Source organism: Ceratotherium simum, chromosome 1 (genome assembly GCF_057802395.1).
Source record: "Ceratotherium simum simum isolate JZ-2026a chromosome 1, ASM5780239v1, whole genome shotgun sequence".
In the NCBI taxonomy this organism is placed as follows: Eukaryota; Metazoa; Chordata; class Mammalia; order Perissodactyla; family Rhinocerotidae; genus Ceratotherium; species Ceratotherium simum.
Window position 1 is genome coordinate 19780214 of NC_141900.1, and position 23557 is coordinate 19803770.

At 46.9% G+C, this 23557-nt stretch overlaps 1 protein-coding gene across 4 annotated transcripts in view; it reads left to right on the top strand.

Moving 5' to 3' along the window:
• ATXN7L1 (ataxin 7 like 1) overlaps positions 1-23557 on the top strand; it is a 224907-nt gene that overhangs the window by 72244 nt on the left and 129106 nt on the right. For all 4 annotated transcript variants that reach the window (XM_087439365.1, XM_087439407.1, XM_087439422.1 and 1 more), the window contains exon 3: positions 6647-6751. In XM_087439365.1, the coding sequence (XP_087295491.1) occupies positions 6647-6751 (105 nt within the window). The remainder of the gene's footprint in view (positions 1-6646; positions 6752-23557) is intronic.

Here is a 23557-nt window from a genome sequence, read left to right on the forward strand (position 1 = left end):
GTCACCCTGCCTTTTCCTTAACTGCAGCCATTTTCAAAAAGTGAATACTGGATATAAACTAGAGTTTATACACACACATGACTTTCTTGTCAAAAGTGTTCCCCTCAGAAAGCTGTTTATCATGAATAAAATGCTGCTCCCATTCTGCCAATTTCTTTTTCAGTTTCGACTTAAGAAACAGTTAACCAAGAAATCAGAGTTATGATTTTACTTTCATAGACACCATTCTGTTGTCCTAAACTTTGTCTCTCCATCCATCACAGCTGAGCTCTGTCCCCTCCCTCCCTCCTCTGCCATCTGGGAGAGGAGAAGAGCAGAGGGGTGGGGGCTAGAAGGGTGTTCAGCGGAGCTGAAGCTGTGAGAGCCAGATGCAGGCCTGTGGGGACCTCAAGTGCTGTCAGGAAGCAGGCCGAGGATGCCAGACTAAGTGGATGACATGAATGCAAGTGACAACTGACTCTGCCACCAATGAGAATTGTACCAGAAGTCAGTAAGAGAAGTGGAAGACTGCCTGCTGTACATAGGGGCACTGAGAACAGCCTGTGTGATAAATTTGTAAGCAGCATTAGTTCAATACTATGAGCCTAATTTTTTTTTTTTTTTTTTTTTTGCTGGGAAAGATTCACCCTGAGCTAACGTCTGTTGCCAATCCTCCTCTCTCTTTTTTTGTTCTCCCCAAAGCCCCAGGACATAGTTGTATATTCTAGTTGTAAGTCCTTCTGGGTCTTCTGTGTGAGCTGCTGCCACAGCATGGCTACTGGCAGACGAGTGGTGTGGATCCACACCCAGGAACCAAGCCCGGGCCACCGAAGCGGAGCATGCCAAACTTTGACCACTATGCCATCAGGGCTTGCCCAGTGAGCCTAATCTTTGAATAATCTCTGTGAATGACCCTTCACCAGTAAGCATGAAGCTGACAGACGTTGGAAAGAACTCCAGTAACTTAATTCTCTACCCCCATCCCCCCTTCCCCCTCCCCTTATCACCACCAGACCCTGGACAAGTCGTAGCCTCTGTGCACTCATTTGATACAGAAAGTGATTAGCGTGTTTACCTGGCTCTGTTGTGCATAAGTTCTTGGGTTACTAATGATACCATAACCATAGTTTTATATTAATATAGCATCCTCCCAAGTTCACGCCTTTCTGCATCCCAGTGTGGCAGATGATGAATATAATTTTCTCCATTTTTACAGCTAGGGACATTGATGCAGGGAAGAGTGATGCCAGAGTGGGTGCTAGTCAGTTGTGTGCTGGTAGATGTTCTAACAACCAGCTCTTCGGGAGAAGCAGCCCTGGTTTGTTGTGGATGCTGGTTCCCGGGGTGTAGTAAATCCTCCCACCTTGACTGATTCGGGCTACCAACATGCCTCACTGAGTGCGGAGTTAGGAAGAGATACTCTCTGCTCTGCCGAGCTGGTCCAGCAGGTTCCAGCATACAATTGGCACTAATGATTCGGTGCATGGCTTCAGACTCCCCGGTGACCACTGCTCAGACCCCTATGAATCCCCGGTTAACTCTCAGGCTCAGCTCAGCCCCTGACTCACCAGATTGCCTTGAAGAGTGTTTTTCAAACTTTCAGTTGTGACCCATTGAAGGGTCCTGAAATTAATGTAGAGATCTCAATGAGTGTTTTTTTAATGAAATAGAATAGAGTAAAACAAAAAGTGAGTAGAACAGAACAGAATAGAACATATCAGAGTGTAACATACATGTTCCAAGGATAGATGATGGATGGATAGATGGATGGGTGGGTGGATGGATGGATAGATGGATAGATAGATATGTATATGTGTATAGTGAGTTGGGGTCAAAAACCGAAAAATACTCATCTAGAGTAAGTATACCTCTATTTCCCCCATCTGCAAAATGGAGCTGGTAGAGCTTGCTCCCTCCCTGCCTGTGATCTGGCAAGGAGGATGCCTGAGGTTGCCTCTGTGATAATGGCATGGTGGTGCTGGCACCCTATAGTTGATCCATTTGCAGGGGTAAAATGGGGCAAAAAGACAGGTTTGGCTTAGTCTGTTTGGGAGATGGTCGACCACTGTGTTTGCAACTGGACAAAGTCTCATCATCTTTGTGCACATTTTCTCGGGATCCAACCACAGCCTAGAGAGAGAGCCCTCCCAATGGCTCCCAGCCCTCGTCTGTCCACACGCGTGCACTAATGTGCACATGCACACACACAGGGAATTCTGCAGGTCAGAGGGACCCCCATGCTTCCCAGGGTGGTCGTGAGGGAGAGTCAAAGAATGTGTTGCCTGGAGCACGGACTCTCCCACTGGAGACAGAACTAGTTAGTTTTGAAAAACAGGGGAGATGACCTCGCTTGAAGCTTTCTCCACACTCCCTCCCAAATCCCTGGTGGAAGAAAGTACAAGGCCGGGCAGCTTTTACAAGCTGTCACAGCAGCCCCTTGAGGCAGGAACTGTTGGCTCCATTTCATGGATGGAAACTGACACTCAGAAAGGTTGGGCCTTCCCTCAGGTGGCACGACAATGAGCACTGTGCTCTAAACTCCTTCTGACCCCAGGCCTGCGCCCATGCCAGCGGCTCCCTTGGAGCCTTGCGACAGCCCGTCAGTCATCCAGGCAACCCATCCAAACTGGTTTCTTCATCTGCCAAATGGGATCTTGCTCTGTTGTGAAAGAAGCAGCCTTTTGCTGAGGAGGGAGCATTGGCTCTAGAGTCAGAGTGTCCTGGAACCTCATCCCACTTTACCAATCGCTGCCGCGGGATCTCAGGCAAGTTCCTTCACCTTTGTGTCCTTGCCTGGAAAGTGGAGATGATGGCGACTTCGTAGGTTCATTATGAGGGTTAACTAAGATACTGACAGCACATAATAAGGTCTAGAAGGGTGTATGTTAACATGGCCATGGTGGTCATCCCTAGGCGGTATCATTACAAGTGGTTTCACTTTTCCCTTTTTCCCCATCTTTATTCAGTGGTGCACTGATAAATGTTTAACAATCGGGGCTCTCCGAAAGAAAACACCTGATTTGTAGTGTTCACCCATGTCCGTGGTGTAAATACTCCCACATGGCTGATTTCCAGCTACCACCGTGATGTCACTGCACATGGAGCTGGGAAGAGACACGCACAGTTGGCTCTCACACGCTAGTGCAAGCCCACTTCAACACGCCAATGTTTTTATTTTTAACTGTGCACTGAGTGTTTTATTTGGATGGTAAATAGAGAGAGAATTAATTCATGGACAACCTAGCATTGTGCCGGACGTACTAGTTTTCACTTCTCCCTGTCTTTCCCCCATCATCTCTGAGCAGACAGCGCACTGACTGTGTTGGCCTGGCCACGTGCCGTGGTGGTCTTCTGAGAAGCCAGGTGCCCTTATCTTGCTCCCCATCTGCCGGGCTCTCGGAACCTGGGCAGCCTGTAGAGGAGATTCTAAGGTCAGATCACTGAGGAATAATCAAGCAGGCAAGCCAGTCCTCTCACTTTTCACAGGAGACATGCTCAGCAGACATGTGCAAGGTTGAAGCTGCCCTAGAGGAAGCGAGGGCGAGTCCGGTGGAGTGAAGGGCCCGGAGTGGAACACCCCCCAGGTGGCCAGTCTCTGACTAGCCTGGGCGCAACCTTCAACTCGTGACTGAAGAGATATGTGGCGGGGGCGGGGGGGGGGGTGCTCTGCAGATTTCTGCAGGATACAGCAGTGGGACATCAGATGGAGTCTGACAGGCCTCCAACAGGTCATCAGGCTTGCACGGCAAAGCTGCAGAGCCACATTGCCCACACCCTGCCGTCTCTGCCTCCCCGCCTGGCACAGCTTCTGGCACAGAGTAGGTGCTCAAGAAATTTTTGTTGCTGCTTGTTTTTTAAAAACTTCTTTAATTAATGAATTTCTTTTCTTTCTTTATAGCTTGATCTATTGCAGAAAGGATGTAAGGCAGCTTGGTAAATGCTCGTTGAATAAATAAATGTCTTAGCCCTCGCCAGCTCCTGGTTTCACATGTTCCTGGATATAAAATGTGACTGAATCTCAATGAGAGGCAAAGTGTTAATAAAGGTGCTAGTAATTTTTTTTTATTTCTTCTGGCTTTTCTGTATTTTTCAAATGTATCTTTAAAGAACATGGATCACTTTTGTTATTAAAAATAAGGATATATATTATAAAAGTAAATAAAAAGTAGAACAGGAGTGGTATCCGCAGTTGAGGACCGGGAGGCTCTGACCGAGGGTCCCGAACACTGTAGGTGGGCCCAGCCCAGGCCTCCTCACATCAGGACTCTTGTCACAGCTGGGTTCTCTCTCTCTCCACAGCCTCGCCACCCACCAGGCGCTGACTAATAACGCTCCCCTCCGGTGACAAGGCTTAGTCAGAAGTGGAAATAGAGGCGAGTCCTAGAGAGGGGAAATAACAGGCCACGCCCGGGGCCACCGACAGATTAGACAGATTAGAAATGCGGTGGGCCTGCGTCCCCACCCTGCGAGGATGGCGAGGACGGTGGGGTCCTCCTGCGCCTGACACCTAAGGAGGATGCTGCAGTGAGAGCCAGTCCCACCCTTCCAGCACAGGCCTTCCCCCGGGGCAGCGGGGGTCTCAGGTCCTGGCCTGCTGACAGCGTGTCGATGCCTCTTCCCTCTCCACAGCAGGGCTGCTCGGAGCAGAGAGCGCAGACCCGCGGTGCCTCCGGTACAGCTGGGTTATAAGTGAGCCGTCCCCGCAGCAAGAGGAACTCAGCTCTTCCCTGCGGCCCAGCACTGCAGCTAGGGGAACCGTCCTGTGTTTGGTGGTTTTCGTTAAGGACACAGGTCGAGTCTAGAAAATGTGGGGGAAGGAGATTGGGGAGAGGAAGTTCAGGAGGTGTAGACAGAAAGCATTTTCACGCATATGATGAATTTTTAATTCCTTTTAATTCCTCTGTCAACCCTGTCAGTGGTTGTGAGCACCCTGCTCTCAGAGCCGGTCCGCTAAGAAGAGGCAGGTGGAGGTGCCCTCAGGGCTCTGCCTCTACCCTGTGGTGCACAAGGAGATGCGACCACCCGTTCCTCAAAACTGATCTCCCCCACCGCACCCCCACAGCTTTACTGAGATATAATTCACACATTACACAATTCACCCTTTTAAAGTGTACAATTCAGTGGAGTTTGTAGTATATTCACGGCATTGTGCAACCATCACCACTGTCAATCTTAGAACATCTTTATTACCCCAAAAAGAACCCCTGCACCCTTTCGCAGTCACCCACCAATTCCCTCCAGGCCCCCCAGCCCAAAGCAAGCACTAATCTACTTTCTGTCTCTATAGCTTTGCCTATTCTGGACATTTCATATAAATGGAATCATACACTATGTGGCCTTTTATGTCTGGCTCCTTCACTTAGCTTAATGTTTTCAAGGTTCACCCGTGTTGCAGCAGGTATCAGTACTTCATTATTTTTCATGGCTGAATAGTATTCCATTGTCTGGTTATACCATATTTTGTTTATCCATTCAGCAGTTAATGGATATGTGGGTTGTTTCCACTTTAGGGCTATTATGAATAATGCTACTGTGAACATGCATGTACAATTTTTTGTGTAGACATATATGTTCATATCTCTTAGATATAGGCCACATAGCTCATCTTTTAACGGTGTACATCTGATCATGTCACTTCTTGGCTTAAAAACCTTCAGTAGCTTCCCATTGTTCTTAAAATCACATTCAAAGTTCTTACCTTGGCCCAGAAGGCTTTCGTCTTCTGGGATCTCCCCTTGTTGTTCTGTTCCCGCCAAGAGGTTCCTCCAACACACAGAACCTCCTTCCTTGGCTGACCTGGAACTTTCCTCTCCCTCCCCTGGCTCTTTGTTTATCCAACCCCCACTCATCCCGAGGTCTCAGCTGAAACGCCCCCTCCTCAGGGCAGCCTCTTCAACGCCTCAGACAAGGTTTGGTCCACACACTCTCAGGGTCCCTGTGTCTGTCTGCTCCTCAGTATGTACCACAATTACGACTGAATGACACTTGTGTGATTACCTGTTTAACGTTTCTTTCTTCTGGCACCGTGACTTCCAGGAGAGCAGGGCCCTCATTCTCGTTCACTGGTTACCCCGGCCCCTAGCACAGGGCCTGGCACACTTGGGCACTTGGTAAATATTTCCCAAAGGAAGAATGGTTAAGGATGACAGCAAACGAGCCGCTCATCTGCACGCTTCCTTTACATTGGCATCTCCCTCAGGTGATGGGGACGCAGGTGACCGCTGAGGCGAGGATGATTCCTCCTCCCTCCCCAGGCCTCCTCGGCCCTCACTCACCTGGGAGACCTCGGCTTAAGTTGCAGTGGGTTTGGGAGTGCTCCTCCCATCCTAAAATAACTAGAGCCTCGGTGGGTCCCAGCTCACAGTCGTCTGTCTCTCAGGACAGGGTGACCCAGGGCCTGCGCCTCAGGCAGCCCCAGCCCCGCTGACTCCGCCCGCAGTAGGAGCAGCCGTCTCGAGGGCGGAGTGAGGAGGGCTCCTTGGAGGCGGCTGCTTCTCTGGGCGTCGGGGAGCTGCGTTATGACACCCTGTGTCCCTTCAGTAAAGATGACTGCCTTTCCGCGTGTCTTGTTTGAAGAACTATCCTTGAGGAAATTCTGGGAAGAAACTGCACACCTTCTGAGACTTAATTGCTTTTTCAAAGAAACCTGTTTTCATTTCCCCCACAGATATGCACTTATTTGGCCATTATCCAGCACATGACGACTTCTATCTCGTAGTGTGCAGTGCCTGTAATCAGGTCGTCAAGCCACAGGTGTTCCAGTCGCACTGCGGTAAGTGAACTCCGGCACCCGGCGGACACGTTTGCGGCCACCGCTCTAGGGACAGTTGCCTCCCCTTGGCTCCCCGCCAGGGTCTGGCCCTGTGTCTGTGTTAGCCCGAGGCCGTGGGTAAATTCTTCTTGGGGCTCTGCCTCTGCCCACAGGGTGACTCATTTAGGAGCTGTAGTCCTTCTGCCAAAATGCTCAGTCCTGTCGGAACAGATGAGAGAAAACCTACAACTTGTTTAGATAGATGCAGCCAGACTGAAACCATCCACCCAACATTTCGGTGCCTCCACGGGTGACAAAGGGGAGGGAGAGCAGTGGCTTGAGGCATCGCTCCTGCAGCCTGACATTTTGACTCCCTGAAAGAGAGGGCCAGACGGAGTCTTCCTGATGTACACAAAGGAGGGGCGAGGGCCAAGGGCAGCCCAGAATGGGGTCAGCGCGGTGCTGCCTCAAGCAAATGCCTTGTAGTAAAGCCTCAGGTGCAGCTTCTCTTTTTCCAGGAATCCTCCTTGTTAGAAAAATCCAGATGTGTTTGGGAACTCGCTCTCCCTCCGTATCATTATATCCTTGGTGCAGTAAATTCCCTTCAGCTGGTCAACAGCAAACCCTGGCCTCCCCTTCAATGAAGATGCCATGGACATAGAACAGAGAGAGGCTGCGTGGCCCGCTCCCCTCGGGAAAGAATAAATAGCTGTTGACCTCAGACAGGCAGTGACTTAACCTTTCTGGATGGAAGTTTCCTTATCTCAAAACCAGACCATTTCCAAAGCTGTGATATGCTGTGAGTTCTAGAATAGGATTTCACAATCTTTTTATTTAAGCCCTACTCACTTTTGACGAACATATAATCTGAATGCCCTTCTTTACTGTTAAATTTCAAAGCACATTAAATATTGTGCCCAAAAAAATCAAAGCAATTATAATATCCAGTATGCTTTTGCAAATTACACGTTTCCTCCTTCTCGTGCTCAGAATTCCTAATTTTCCCCCACCCAATCAGTTATCACTATTCTGTAATAAGTATAAAATAAAGGGAGTCGAGCTGATCTAAGTTCTTCAGGAAGTGTATTTGGGACTATAGAATAGTTTATATATATCCTAATATCATTTATGAATATGTAGATGTGTATATGATATATATGATATATACACATCTACACAGATATAAAACTGTATCTGTGTATAGACTGTGGGTGTATTTTGTGTTCATAATCTGTAGGAAGAGAATTCAGGCTTCAGGGGCACTTCCCAAGGCTTTCTGACCTGCACAGGCAGAGCGGCCCCTAGAAAGTGCTAGATAAAGGGTTCTGCCTGGAGGCCTGTCTCCTGCCCTCCTTGCCCTTCTCTGTGACCTTGGGCTGCTCACTTACTGTCTCCGGGCTTTGGTTTCCTTGTCTCTTCCACGAGGAGTGAGTTCCGTGGGCACTTCTAGTTCTAGCATTTCTGTCTCCGGCAGAGTGAGCATGAAAGGAGCAGGGCGTGTGCTCGGCACGAGCTGACCGTCTTGCTCAGCGCTCTGTAGCAAATGACCCTCCCTTCCACCGGGAAGAGAGAAAAGGTCAAACCTCTCAAAGCGAAACTGTTAGGGGCCTGGTGGTGGTGCTACCAGCCTAGGTGACAGGTGGGGAAATCGAAAGCAGAGCAGTGGCAAGAAGATCCCACACAGCTGGTTGGTCAGTGAATGGCCGTGGAAGCTCCGTGGCCAGTTGCTTCTGTCTGTCTCATGAAGATGCAGAGGCTAGGTCACCCTGAATATGCTCGCCGTTTGTTCATTCACTGGGATGTGCTGCTGTTCTGGGCACTGGGATACAGCAGCAAACGAGACAGACGAAAATCTCGTAAGCCATCAAAACTTTCCCTGGGAACTTAATTCACTGGCAGAGTCTTTGATGGAAGGAACCTGAAAGGGACCCGGGACCCCACTGTGCCCTGCAGAATTCTGGCCAAGGCAAGGTCCCATCCAGCCACAAAGGAGGCCTCCAGGGCCTGGCTCAGCTCATACGTGCGCCTCCCTCTGCCCTAGGCCGTTTGGTGCAAGAGCCAAGTTGAGCCTAGGGGGAGAGCTGAGGTTTTTGTGGCCACCTACTCTGAGCAGTGGCAGTAAATTAGTTTGGGGGTTTGGGGTTCCTGACCTCAAAGCCCAGACTCCATTGAGCTTCTTGCTGAACCAGCTGACAAGTAGCAATGGGGACACAGCCACCACTCAGCAGATGGAGGCACCAGAACCTCCCTTGTCTTTCAGGTGTATGTCCCATTGATTCACAACCCATGTTTATCGAGGCCAGGAGAATGCAAGGCAGAGCTCAGAACCACAGCGACTCTTCGGAGGCAATGAGGATTTCTTAGTTTCCCTAAGAATTCCTCCTACAGTTTCATGATATTTCTTTTTTTGCTGTGTTACCTCCTATGACTGGCCTCGCTGTTTTCAACGACTTAATAAGAGTGCCATGTGCTAAGTGCCAGGCCCCGTGCTGTATGCTCTCCATATCTTTGAGTACGTGATCCTCTCCACAGCCCTACGAAGTAAGGACCAATATGATCCCCGTTTTGAACTTGAGGAAGCTAAGGCTTAGGAGGGCTCGCCCAAGGTCTCCCAGCTAGGCTGGTGGAGAGCCTGACTGTGAACGCAGGCAGTGTCACTCCAGAGTGAGGGAAGTGCATGGAGCCTGCTGGCTTAGCCATTGTCTGTCACTGCCGCTGCGTGGATCACATGCCTTCTCTACCTACCCCAACTCCCAGGGCTGACCCAGCAACCTGCCAGGCAGCACATGGCAGTACAGGGCTTCACACTCGATTTTGTTAGCAGCAGAGATTTTTTTCTGGAATCTTATGTAGAACCCCAGTCTATAAATATATATGCAAAGCAGAGCCTCTCGGGTTGAACTTGGGGTGGGGGCTTGAACCCCACCTACCTGCCTCCTCCTGACCTCCCAACCCACCGGGGCTCCACAGAACAGCATTCGAAGTTTGTTGTAGGGGAGAGAACATGGGCTTTGGAGGCAGATGAAGCAATTCACATGACCACCCTGTGAACTGTGTGATCTTGGGTAGGTCGCCTCCTGTCTCTCCACCTTGTCTGTAGAATGGGTACTCTGCCTGCCTCATGGGTTGTTGATGCAGAATGACTGGTGTGAGTCACCTTCCTGCAAATATGCCCAGAACGTGGGTTCATTTCCTCCCCACTTCTCCCCGTGGCGTCGTTCCCTGTTGCCCCCAGCTGGACGTGATTCATCCCTCTTAATATCCATAGAACTCTGTTCTCCTGGGCCGTTTCCCACCTCCTGCCACGCACTTCAATTATCTTTGGACTGTCTCAGCACGTCCGCCAGCTTCTAGGATCCTTTCAAGACCAGGGAGGTACCTTTTCAGCTCTGTAGTCCCAGCGCCCAGCATTGAGTTCGTCACCACCAGCCCTGGCCCCGGAAGCAGAGCCGTGGAGCAGTGGGAGGGACACTGCCCGGGGGCCGGCACGCCTGGGGCCGAATCCCAGCTTGGCCTCTGCCCAGCCCTGAGACCCTGGACTTGTCACCTTTTGAAATGACGGGGGCCTTGACTATGTGTTCTCTTGGAAACTGGCTCATTCTAGCACCTGTGATTCGGCTCCTGGATTTTGAGGATCCTGGCATACACAGAGAGATGGGCGCATGGCAGCATTCAGGATCTCAGTGTCCTGCTTAAGTTAAATTGAAAAATGCGTGTGTGTATTTAGGCAGTTGGTTCTGGTAACTTTGGAGGCTGATGGTAATGTGAAAAATTGAAAGCCGTAGTGGAAAACTCATGAATTTTGGAGGCAAACAGACCTGGGCTAGAACTTTGACTAACATTTGCTAGCTGTGTGACCTTGAGCTAATTATGTGACTTTTCTGAGCCTCATTTTCCTCTAAAATGAAAGTGATAGTTCCTGCCTTGCAGAGTTGCTGTGAGGAACAGAGATAAAGTGGTTTCCTGGCACATGGTAAGGAAATAAAGAAAGGGTAGCTATTATCGTCAATAAAGTGTGGCTATTTTTTATTAAGTTGGATGTTTCTTATGAAAAATGGGAATACCAATTCAGTCAAGTGCTTCCTGTCTTCGTCTCTTGCCCCGTCTCGGGGGCTGTGCGTTCTGAGGGCAGCCTGCAGACTGGCCTGTGATTCAGCTTCAGCTTCCCACACTCACAGAGGCAGGGACTGTCGGCCTGAAGATGACTACATTTGCCAGGAGTCCTGAGGCTCTGGCTTTATAAATATGGTTTACATTCACATTAGGCCCAAACCCCAGCTCCTTTGGAGATGCCGTGAAGCTCCCAGTATCGCCCTGGGGTCCCTGCCGAGGTCCATCCAGCCTTGGCCACCTCACCGTAGAGGGTCACGTGAAGCCCCGCTCCCAGGACTGGCCGCATCCCTGTCGCTCCTGACTTTGTGCCCCAAGCTGGTGTCCCAGATGTAAAAGCAGGCATGGCCACTGCTCGGGAGACCCTCTGCTTGGCATGGAGTGGAAGCTCTCTGGGAGCCACCTTCTGGGCCACCACCCATGCTGGGCCCCTTGCTCTGTTTCCTAAGTCTGTGCAGGGGCCTCTTAGATGCTTTTTAAACCTGGACCCAAAAGTTCTAGGATCTTGAGGGATTGGTTTGTTTCTAAAGTTCCTTAGGTAAATTGATGAGGTTGTGTAGGGATAGTCGTAGAAAGGGGAAAACAAACCAAAAGCGTTGCCTTGGGAGGCCTGGTCCGCTCAGCAGACCGTGCTGTCCCTCACGGCCGGCCTACCCAGTTGTGACTCAGTGCACTGACATGATGTGAGTGGCTGGGAATAGCCTCTCTGGGGTCAATCTGCTTAGATTCAAGTTCCAGCCCTCCACTTACTAGCTGTGTGACCTTAGGCAGGTTACTTTGCCTTTCTGTGCTTCAGTTCCCTTATTCTTAAAATGGGGATGATATTTATCTAAGGTTGTTGTGATGATTAGAGGAACTCACGTATGGAAAGTACTTAGTACAGTAGTGGAACAACGTTTGCTTAAAAAAAAGTTAAGCTATCATTGACCAAGTGATAAGCTACAGAGATTTATAATGAAATCTTTCCAAAGGGTTTTTGGTTACGATTACTGCAGAGTGGGAGGGTGCTGTTTGTGATTATTCCTCATGTGTCAGGGCTGTGGCAGGTCCCAACCTCAGCCCAGAGAGAGTACTGTGGCCGTTTCTTCCTCCCCAAATCCTCTGTGCATGTGGTGTGTGCGTGTGTACATGCATGTGTGTGTGTGTGTTTGTGTGTAGGGGGTCCTATCTGTGTGTGCAGACATGTAAATAAGCTCAAAACAAGGAAGTGTAAAGTGCCTACAATGGAAAAAATATTGTTATTACTTTTAGTAGTTGCATATTTTTAATCAATTTGGAATATGGTAATTTACAAGAAAAGTAATGGGTGGATCCAAGTTGTAGTTTTATAATTGGGTTGAACATTTATGAAGTTGTATGATTCACCCAAAAGAAAGGACTATGATTTTTTTCTGTCCTTATCTCCTAATATATTGACATAATGAACTACTGTAAAGCAGAGTTTCTCAGCAGCAGCACTGTTAACATTTGGGGCTGGATAATTCTGTTATGGGGGCATCCTGTGCCTTGTAGGATGTTGAACAGCTTCCCTGGCCTCTATCCACTAGACGCCAGTAGCAGCCCCTGCCCCTAGTCCTGACAACCAAAACCGTCTCCATGCATTGCCAATGTCCCCTAGGGTACAAAATCGCCCCCAGTTGAAAACCACTGCCATAAAATATAACACCCTACTTTGTCATATCATATTCTGTGCTCTTCTGTATTTAAATTTTTCTCCAAATTAAAATGTGTGTGTGTGCACACACACACTAAGCCCAGAAATAACTTCTGTGGAATCACATGGCAGCATGTAGAAAGTTCATGATTTCAGTTTCCAGAAAGCTGGTCATCAGGATAATTTCCCCATCACAGTCATATGCAAAGCTTAAAACAAGATATCTTACAGAAGTCCATAAGTTACAGTCCTTCCCACCTCAAAATCAAAATAGAAAAAAAAAGGCAAAAGAAATAACACATCTGTAGACACAGATCCTTCAGAATGTTTCAGCCACATTTGGTGCTCACCCTCCAAGCAGAGCACCATACAGCCCCACACTCCATCCATCACACAGAGATAATCCTCGGATGTCACTGCTACTTAAAAAAAATGTATTAGAACCAAAGAAACTAGATGTCATTTAACAGACAAGAGGATTAATTTTTTTCCTCTTCCTCAGAGAGGGCTTTTTATTCGCCTTTCTGATTATATTTTTGAATGCCCTTCAAGTGGCTGTTTTGCATGTTGATGGTGATGCAGTAGAATTTAATGAACTGTGAGCTAAAGCAGAGAGGCTGAGCCGCAAAATAAATGAGTGACAGCGACTCACTCCTGGAGGCTGGCACCTCCATTTCTTCGAAGCACATCCAGATGCTGGCACTGGCTGAGGACCGAGAGCAGCATAGCCCAGCAGTGCTACCCATGGGAGCCTCGTTAATGAGGTTCCAGGGTTTCCTGCAATTGTTCTTTTTATTTTGTCGATCTCCCGGTGACCTTTAGTTGAGGGGGGACAAACCCTTTGTGCTTCTGAGCCCTAGAGAAAGTCAGTCCCTCCCAGTGTCAGTGCCCCCTGGGCTCCCCGGGTGTCATCACCGGCTAATTATCCAGCCTGGACTTCCTCTCTGAAGGTGTTGATTGCCACAGCGCAGGGCTTGGGTTTTTTGGTCAATTAAGTTGGATTTGTTTGTTGAGATTAAATTTCTGTTGTTATTGTTAGTTGTCTTTTTGAGACTAGATTATTTACACCAGAGAACTATAAAATAATTAAAGGAAATTGGTCTCATCCAACATATTCTTTGTCAAGTCTGACAGTATTAATAAGACTTGGCAAGAGCACGTGATTCTGTGTAAACTTTATCTGGCTAGTAGGATTCTTTTTTAACTTTAATTTGATGAATGTATCCCCGATCCAGAATTAACTCCTGGATTGATCATGTCTTTTGGGCTCCTTATGATCAGAAGCAGTGTCTACTGTTGTTTCTTCTTATTTCATCTTTCATCGTCCTTGGTAAAGTGCGGGTCATGTGATAGATCCTAAGGAAACCTCTGTAACAGATCCTAAGGAGATCCCTAAGGAAAGAAATGACGGACTGACTGATTGACGCATAGCTATACCTTAAATCAAGCATTACAACTGAGAGAATCTACAACGAAGTAAGACTACGTTTTGCTCCACTTCAAATTTTTATATTTCGAACTTGCTACTGCTCAAATTAGAGTTAATGCTAGCTAGGACATAGAAGGTTGACCTGGTCCCAAACCCTGGCTTTTCTTTTTAGTTTGCTAATGGAAGACAAAAATAACAATAACAATAAAGCTAGTACACTTATTGAACACTTATACATGCTAAGCTTTTTATGTATTATTTAATCCTATCGCCACCCTAAGGTGCTACGGTTGTATTATCCCCATCTCACACCCAAGGAAAAGGAGACTCAGAGGATTTAAGAAATTTGCTCAAGATCAGGCTGATGTAAGTGGCAGAACCAGGGTTCCAACCTATGTCTGACTCCAGGTCACTTTAGCCACTCTACTGGTCAAATGTTTTGGGTCTTGAACTCCCTGCAACACCGTAAGTAAATTTTGATACAGAAAGGCCGTTTTTGTCCCCTGTAGGATGCTGGAGACTAAATGACAGGTGCCTGGGGCAGCTGAGCTCCATGTCTTTCCCGTCTTTCTCACCTATGCCACTGGTCTTGTCTGCTTACTGGCATAGGTGAAGAACTTGGGCACAATTTTGAAGGGAGGAGAGAGGGATGAATAACTCGTGATAGTGAATGTGTTTAGAGCCTTAGCCACAGAATTTGAAATAGACCTTTAAATATCAAAATGTAAAAAGAAGGAAGCTTGTAGAAGAGGTGGAGTGGGCCTGTGGTTCTGCCTGTGGTTTCTTGTGTATCTCCAGCAAATGAGCAGATTCATGAGACCCGCAAACAGTAGGTGATATCTTCTAAATTCAATGAAATTCCCTTTTTTGCATGTTTCTGTGAATTAAGTAGAGATGTTATAAGTAAACAAATAGCAGATGTAATGGTTCAGCTCAAATTTGGAGATAGATTAATAGGCTTTTCATAACCTTAGGATTGTTGAATTCATCTTTAATTAAAAAAAAACTTATAATCTCGTTAAAGCTTATTTCTTGAAGGCTGAATCTCTTGGATTACCTTCTTCAGTGTCACATGACTTTGATTCATTCATTTATTTGAAAAATATTTGTTGAGCACCTACTGTATGCCAGGCATTGTTCTAGTGCTGCAGATATGGTTGTGAAGGAGACAGATAAGGACGTGGTTTTCTTGAAGGCTACATTCTGGTAGATTAAATAACATAAACAAAAATAGGATCAAACCATATGAAGAGCTGGCACAAGAGTGTCCCAGCAGAAAGCACAGCCAGAGATCAGCAGGTGAGGTGTGTTTGAGGGCTTCAGGGAGGTGGTGGGGACCAGATCTGTAGAGCCCTGTAATCCAGAGGCTGGAGTTTGGGTTGTGTTCTGGGTATATGAGAAGACACTGGAGGGTATTGAGTGAGGCAAAGACATAACGTGGTTTATGTTTTCAGGAGATCCCTCTGGCTGCTTGGAGCCTGGGAGACCTCATAGGGACTAATGCTTAGCTGTGCAGATAGACAGGAAAAGACAAATTGAGATCCATTTTGGAAATGTAGATGTAGACAGAATTTACTGGTGGACTGAATTGGAAAAGGGAGGGGTCAACATTCAGGGTGAGTTAGAAGGGGAATGGCCAGTGACCTGGTGGGAAAAGCAGCAGAGATGACGACAAGGAAGCCAAAAGAAGAAAACGTTTCATAGACCTGGTCAAATGCCAAGATGTTGAGTGACAGGAGAAAAGAGAAGTTGCTGGATTTGCCACCGAAGGTTGTTGTCGACCTTGACAATAGCCATTTTAGTTGTGTCTTGGGATTTTTTCTGAGTGCAAGTGACTTCGTTTTTACGTCACTGATAGACCTCTTTTTAGGCTAGCAACACCCTAAGTGTTTTTCCGCATTTCTGCTGAGCTCAGCTGCCACCCGACCAAATCGTCAGCTGGTCCCTCTGCCTCCTGCATCCTTGCATCCTATGGCACCGATCACTGTGCAGCAGAGTCACCTGTGAACACTAGACACTGGGCTCCCAAGGGCTGGGACTGTGCATTATGCATCCCTGTGTCCCAGCATGGAGCCCACTTCCTGACTTGGTGCACAGACAGGTAGAAGGAAAGACTCCCTCAGTTCCCATTCAAGTGCTCTTGGCACTCTCCGCTTCACCAACGTTAGCATATATGACGGCTATTGCAAGTGCTTGTTTACTTATCCATCCCCATCACACACACACACACACACACACACACACACCCCAGACTAGGAGTTTCAAGGAGCCCTGTCGTCATGTTCACCATTACATTCCCTGAGTTAACGTGAGTGCTGGATCTACAGCTGGTGATCAGTATACTTTTGAAAAAACGAATCTTGGAAGAAAGGAGGAAGGAAGCAAGCAAGGAAGGAAAATTGGCTTGCCGGTTGTAAATAAGCCAAATTCCACATGTAAGCAAGTACATTCATTTAGAAGATATTGCTACTTGAAAGAGAACGATCACCTCTGTTCAGATGCAGTCGTAGAGCCTGGAACAGGGGACACGTCCTTCCTCACTGAGCTCTTGTGAGACTGCTGCTGTGATCCCTGACCACAGCTGAGCTCTGGAGGGCTGTCACTGTAACATGACCCCAGCTTCTGACTCATCGCTGGCTTGTCCTCTCTGGGCTGCCCCATTCCATTCCTCAGAGCTGTATCAATCGAGGAAAATTAGGGGAACAGTCATCGCTTTATTTAAATCCGAGGAAAGTATGTTGCCAGCACTGATTCGAAAGGTCATTTTGGAATTCTCCCCATCCTGAGCAGTGAGTAGAGCAGCATTTCCCAAGCAGAGTTCCTTCCTGGAGTAGTGAATCAGTCCTCTGAGAGCTAGAGTTCCAGAGGACACATTTGCTTGGGAAACCCCATGTGCCAGATTCCCCTCCTGAGGTTCACAGCAGCTATTAGCCTATTAAAGCACTAAGAGGGCTTGGAGAGAAAAATAAAAATCATCTCTTCCACTTTGGAGTCTCATCACTGTTAATTTATCTGAATTCAACCACGTGCACTGGGTAATAATAATGCAGTTTTTTTGCTAATAACATGGCTCCAGACACAAGCCCACTCCTTCATCTGGTGCCCTGGCAGAAAAACAAAGATCTTTTCCAACTCTGGAGGAGAAACTGGCCATGGAGAGAGCCCACTCTCCCCACACCGTGTGTGCTGTACTCTATGAGCAGAAGGGTATTCACGGGTGATTTTGATTATATGTGACTTTCATCTCACACCTCAATGCTAGAACCCAGCTCCCGTCTAAGCTGCCGCTCCGCTGTCACAGTTTTCCTTCTGGAAGGGCCCCTGGAGTATTTGCTCAAGGAGCTGATCCTGAGTGCTTTGCCTGGGGTCGCTGAGAGTTACCTCCGAAGGTGTCACAGAAGAACTGGTCCGTAGGTGTGCCTCGGGGACACTGCGGTCTCTAAAGGTTCAAGCCCTGTAGTTTCTAAAGTCAAAGTGCTTCTTCCCATCGTGTGTACATTTACCGTGGCCGGTTTCTTGCCCCCCGCCCTGGAAAAAGGTGTGGTTAAATCGATGTGGCGTCTTACAATTAATGGCTTCCTGGAGTCAAGGAAATCCTGTAGTTAACAGTTGGTGTAGGACTTTTCCTCTGCTCTTCCGCAAGACCAAGCACTTCTGAAAAATGAGTGCAAATTGGGGAATGCTGCGTAGGAGACGCCTGGGAAATAAATCGGTCCGGGGAAAATGTAAATGGGGGGAATAAAGGATGAAAGAGTACATAAGCGATTTCACGATGATGAATCCTACTTCACATGGAATGAATAGTAATTTTTTTCCAGAGAAAGCAACCATAGTCTTTGTTTTACTAAACCGGAACTACAGATTTCTAAGATTCGGTTTCTGACTAACCCTGTTCTTTGTTTATTAGCATTGTAGATGTGTTTGCCTTTGTTTCCCAGGAATTATTTCTTCAATTTCCCAAGCCCTCTCCAGAGGTGCGTTTTTCTGAGCGGAGTGTGGCTTCCTTTGTGTCGTGGCTGTGGTTCTCTGCTTGTCTCTATAAGTGGCTGCACCCACCCCAGGCGTAACTCTCTGAAACCCGTGCCTGCCTGCTCCACGAGCGCTGCCGCATCCGGCCCCATTAGTAAGGTGGTGTGGTCTACGGCCCTGACTGACCCCTAACTCAGTGACCCGCATTGCTGTCAGCTCGGGGGCATCATCCAGATGGTGGCACTATCTCAAGTGCGTACAAATCAAGTTACCAGTGTGTTGAAGGAGGCAGGGGCTGGACAGCAGCTCCTTTAAAATTCTTGTGCCGCTTTCTCAGCTGCCCCTGTCACATTCTTATCACTTGTGACACTCACCCTCTGCCCTTGCAGCAAACCTTTGCCTCAGCTGCTCTTTGAAGGGGGGTGGTGGTGGTGGTGGTGTTTGCTAAGAGGGGCTGGGAGACCAGTGAGAAGGCACAGAGGAGGAGGGGTGCCGGTGAGAGCTGCTCCACTCTGGCTTGTGTGTTTGTGAGCCAGGAAACCACGGGACTGTTGGACCGCGTCCGGTGCCCACGGCACAGGCAGAAGAGCTGTGGTCTTCTCTTTTATCTTGTTATTGTTCCATCTCCCCACCCCTCACCCACAGAACTTGCAGACCTGCCATCAATGCAGTTTGATCAATATTACCCTGATCCTGCATTCCGTCCTTTTTAGGTTACTTGGTGTTTTTCTTTTTAATATCTGTTTCATTATTCAGCCACCACTGGGATTGTCTTGGGCTGGCAGCACAGTCCAGGCGAAGGACCATCAGTCTGGTTTTGGTTTTGTTTGCAGGATTTCTTGGGAAGAGTGCTTTCTACTTCTGGGACACGTGGACCTATATTTTTCCTGTGTCTCCTATGCAGCATTTCCCGGTCGTTTTTCGGAATTGCTTGGCCCTGTGAAAGAGCAGACAGAAGGTCCCATACAAACTATTAACTACAGTATTTGCTAGCTTCCAGGATGCTATTACTTGTAAGATGTCATGTCAATTGAATAGCACCTTTTCCCAGATGCCAGGAGCACTTCTAGGACAGTCTCTTCATCCAGCCAGCATTTGCCAGCAGGAGATGGGTTTAGTGTGGCAGAACAGGGCATGGTCTGGGGAGTGAGCCAATGGCAGCTTCTGGTGCCGCACGACTAGGTCATAATTAACCCACGCATATCCCTTGTCTTCCGGGAGTCAGGTTCTTCACCTTCCCTTGGTTTAGAATTTAGTTCAAATCATGAAATAATGAAGCTATAATGGCTCAGGGAGTTTCCTGTTTCTGGTGATACCCCTGGCAAATGTCATGTAAATTAACCTGGTCCCATAGCAACTAGGCCACACATAGAAAAAGGTCATACCACTGCCAAGTGGTAATTTAGGGTTGTAGTTTTAGTTTTCAAATGTAAAGGGTGGTGAGGGAGGCCTGACTATTCTTTTATTTTTGATTTCTAGTTTAATTTATGATGGCCAGAGAATGTTGTAAGTTATCCATTTTATAACTTATGATACTTTCTTTGTGACTAGCACATTATCGGTTTTTTTAAATGTGTCGCATGTGATTAGAAAATTTGTATAATCTCTCTTTTGTGTGCAGAGTTCATGTATTTGTTGGGTTTTTTGTTTTTCAAATCTTGTATATCCTTGCCATTTTTGTCTGCTTGGTCTGCAATTTCTGAGAAGAGGGTTTTAAGTCTCCTATGATGGTTGTGTGTCAGTCTCTCCTGGAACTCTGACAGCTTTGCTGTACAGTTTTGAGGCTGTGCTATTAGGTGCATATAAGTTTATGGCTCATGCCTTTTAGTTGTAGAATCTTCATCCCTATTTTTTCTGATTAACATTACTACCCAATTTTCTTTTGGTTGATATATATTTGCCTTATCTCTTTGCAACCTTTTATTTTCAACTTTTCTGTATCATTTTGTTTTAGGTGTCTCTGTTGTAAGCAGTATATAGCTGGCTTTTTAAACAGTTCAATCTGATAGTGTCTTTTAATGGGTGAGTTTTATCCATTTACATTTATTGTGATTACTTTATATATTTGGATTTATTTCTTTTGTGTTTCTGTTTACCTTGCTTTTATTTGCTCCTTTGTTCTCCTTTCTTGGCTTCCATTAGATTAGCAAACTTTTCTTAACCTTCTTCCTGCTTTTCCCTCTGCTAGCTTGGCCACAACAGCTTTTATTTTATTTCTAAATCTATCTATCTATATAAATCTATTTATTTAATGATTACCATTAAGTTTTTAACATGCATACTGAATGATAATTGTTTTTTCTAACAAAGACTACAGTTATCCAGGATCTCTGTCTTATCAAACAACACAAAGTTTTGCATACTTTTCCCACTTAAAGTCAGCTGGTAATTACAACAAAGAATTGAAATCCTTGCCCAAAACATTCTGCGGCATCCTCAGCCTACTGACTCACAGGGGGACTAGAGACATCCTGATTGATTAGTAAAGCATGAACTTTTTGCTAACTCACACTGTTTCACACCCTGGGGTGCTTTTGGTCATCTCTCAAGTTCAGAGTGATACATTCATTCCCAGCTCATAAAAATCTCTCTTTTAAGTTCCTGAAAATGTTTCAAAGTAGGATTGGACAAAGAGAACCCAGAATCCTATGGTCCACTGCTAGGGCCTGTTTCCAGCTCCTGTTTGTCACGTGTAGTGATTTCCAGTGAGAAAATCAAGGGGCTCCTCCCTGCTGACACCTGCTTACTTATCCCTTGATTGCCAAACTGTAATGTGCATAGGAATCCCTCTGGGGTTTCTGCTAAAATGCAGATTCTGATTCAGTAAGTCTGTAATTCTGACACACTCCCAGGTGATGCTGGTGCTTTTGGTCCGTGGACCACACTTGGAGGAGCAAGTGCTTGGAGAATAAAATTTAGCTGGAAAAATTGGGGCTTCCGCTCTAGGTCAGGGTTCCTTGGTACTTCACAGAACAGCAGATACCAGAAGAAACACCCCTTTTGAAGTGGTTTGCGGTTCAGGGTCATTTTAATTCCAAAGGTCTCCTTAAGGCCTGGCGGAGCCCTCCCTGCCCCTCTTCAGGCAAAGCTGGAAGTGAGTGCTCATTCAGCACTCTGTGAAGTCCCTCTCACTTTCATCCCTCTGGAGGTCAGCACAGCACATGCTTCAAGTCTCAGGCCTGTCACTGTGTCATTTAGATGTGACTCTGTGAGTCAGTGCCCTGAGAAAGAGCCTGCCTGGGGCCAGGGGCACACTTCCTGGTAATTTATGTTTAAGACAAGCTTTTAATAGAGATACACTTTTAAATAGTAACCAGGAAAGAGATTCTCGCCTCTTAACGGGTATCCATTTATAGGACTCAGCTGTTGAAGCTCAAGGGTAGCATTAGGCTTAAGTTTAATCTTCTGTACACCGTAATTTACAGCACTGAGTAAAGCATTGTGTGTACAACGATTTCAGTCATTTGCTGTGATAAATAGCTATTGCTCTTGGCGGAACAGGAACGCCATCTCTGCTTTCCACTTATGAATATTGAATGGTCTCAGGCAGGCTTTAGCTGTAAGTTTTTAAAAGGGAAATCCCCACTGATCACATCTCCTCACTGGCCCAAAATGTAATTTCCCTGCTACGTGCACCAGTCAGCTCTTGATCCAGATGGCAGTTCTGCGGTGTGCACGTGTTCTGGTGAATATTGCACAGAGCACTTCTGACAATTCAAAGTGCAAGGCCTGCTGAAGGCTGCAGTTTTGCACTGAATGCCTCGAGCTGTCAGGTAGAAGATTTAGTTGGTGGCAGGAAGCCACCGACAGGGATCAGGGAAATATCTTAGAGGCGATAATCTGATGCAGGAAAAATAGAAGGGGTGTGATTCTGTTGGATTCCTGACAGTGAAAAGATGGTGTCAGCTAAGGAAATAGAAACTAATAGGGGCAAAAGGGAAAAAAACATGCCCAGGCTGTAAATCCCTAGGGATCTATCTAGGAACTCAGAGACACACATGCCTTCCACCAGACTTCCCTTAGTTCAGCTCTTTTATTTCCCACCAGCTGGGAGGAGGCAAAATGGATATTCAAATATGATGCTCACGTAGAGTGACCAGCTCGTCCCAAGAAATCTCTTAGGTCTCAGCTAGCTGGTCACCCTAGACTCAGCCTTCCAGAAATTACCCCTCTCAGACCCAGTTCCTTTCCCCCAGACAGACTTTCTGCACCAGAGGGCCTAAAATCCTTAGACTGGCGTTCTTTGATTTGTGCCATGTTTACAAGTACCACTATGTGCCAAGCGTGGCCTTGGATGGTGAGATAAGGACTCAAGGGCGAATATGAGTAGACATGGTGAACCAGTGAAATCATGCACTTTGCCCACTTTTGAATGCTGGGGCATGCACTGCCTTCCGTGGTTACACTCGCAAATGCCACTTCACAGCAGGATGTCTAGAAGGTGATTCGTTTGAAAACAGAGGAGGGCTTCTGTTCTCTCTGCTGCTTTGGAGGGTGAGCATATACCTTTAGAAACATCTTAGATTTCTACAGCATCTTACCATTTACAAAGTACTGTCTAGTAGCTTGTTCATTTTGAGGTAGACTAGTGAGTGCTGGCTTCCCACATTTGGAAACTCAAAGTTCAGCAACTTTCCTAAGGTCACATAACTGATAGGGGCAGAGCTGGGAGTAGTACTCAAGACCCCTGACTCTCGCCCCATGGCATTTTCCGTGAACAGAGACCCCGGGAAAAAAATGCACAGCAGCAGCAAAATAGTGTGTCCTCACTATTGGAGGCAAATTGGCCTTTATGACACTTCCAACATTTGTTGTTTCTAATTCCAGACTTAGTGCAGTGAACACATCCTCCAGCTTTCCTGTATCTCCTTCACATGGCATCTGAGCTTTCTGTAATAACTATTTGAAAAATGGTCTTACAATTTTGACTCTGAAGGAATATTATTCAGTCTGCTTATAGCTTATGATCTACTCTTTCATTTCCTGGCCAGAAGATTCCATCAGAACAAAAGTTACGGTCATTTCAGCAGACGCTGAAGGCAGTTGGTTGTGTTCTGCATGAGAATAAATCCACTCAGCATTCTGATTAGTTACAGGGGGTGAGGAGAGAATTGTGCGGACCAAAAACTCCACGTATGTGTTTCATGCATGCCAAACCGCTAATGAGAATGGGTTTTGGCAGAAAGCTAAGCATCGATGTTCCTACTACCAGAGCTTAGAATTGCTTGTTAGTGTTCTGAGAGCTGGAGGACAGACACAGATACAATACAACCTGATCTTGATAGCATCTCTCATTCCCAGGCCTTAGATAAGTTTGTTAAACAGGAAGATGAGAGGAAGCAATCTGGAGAGAGAATTGTATATAAGTGGCTCGAGAGACCTGGCAGTTGAGGACTCCTTTGCAACCTTGCCCTGAGCTCCCATCTTTGCCCGTCTGTGGAATGGGCATGGTGGTTGTGCTCCAAGGTTACTATTAGAAATGAGAAACTTAAAAATGCCTTGGCATGTGACTTGAGGTATAAATATGCCTCGCTGCCATGTGGAAAATAGGAGTTTTTAGCTGAAATGTATAATGAGGTTAGGCGAGGAGCATCAGTCAGTGGCAGCAGGAACGTTGCCCGAGATGGGAGGTGTCAGGGGGGAAGGTGCTTGTTTAAGGAAGGGG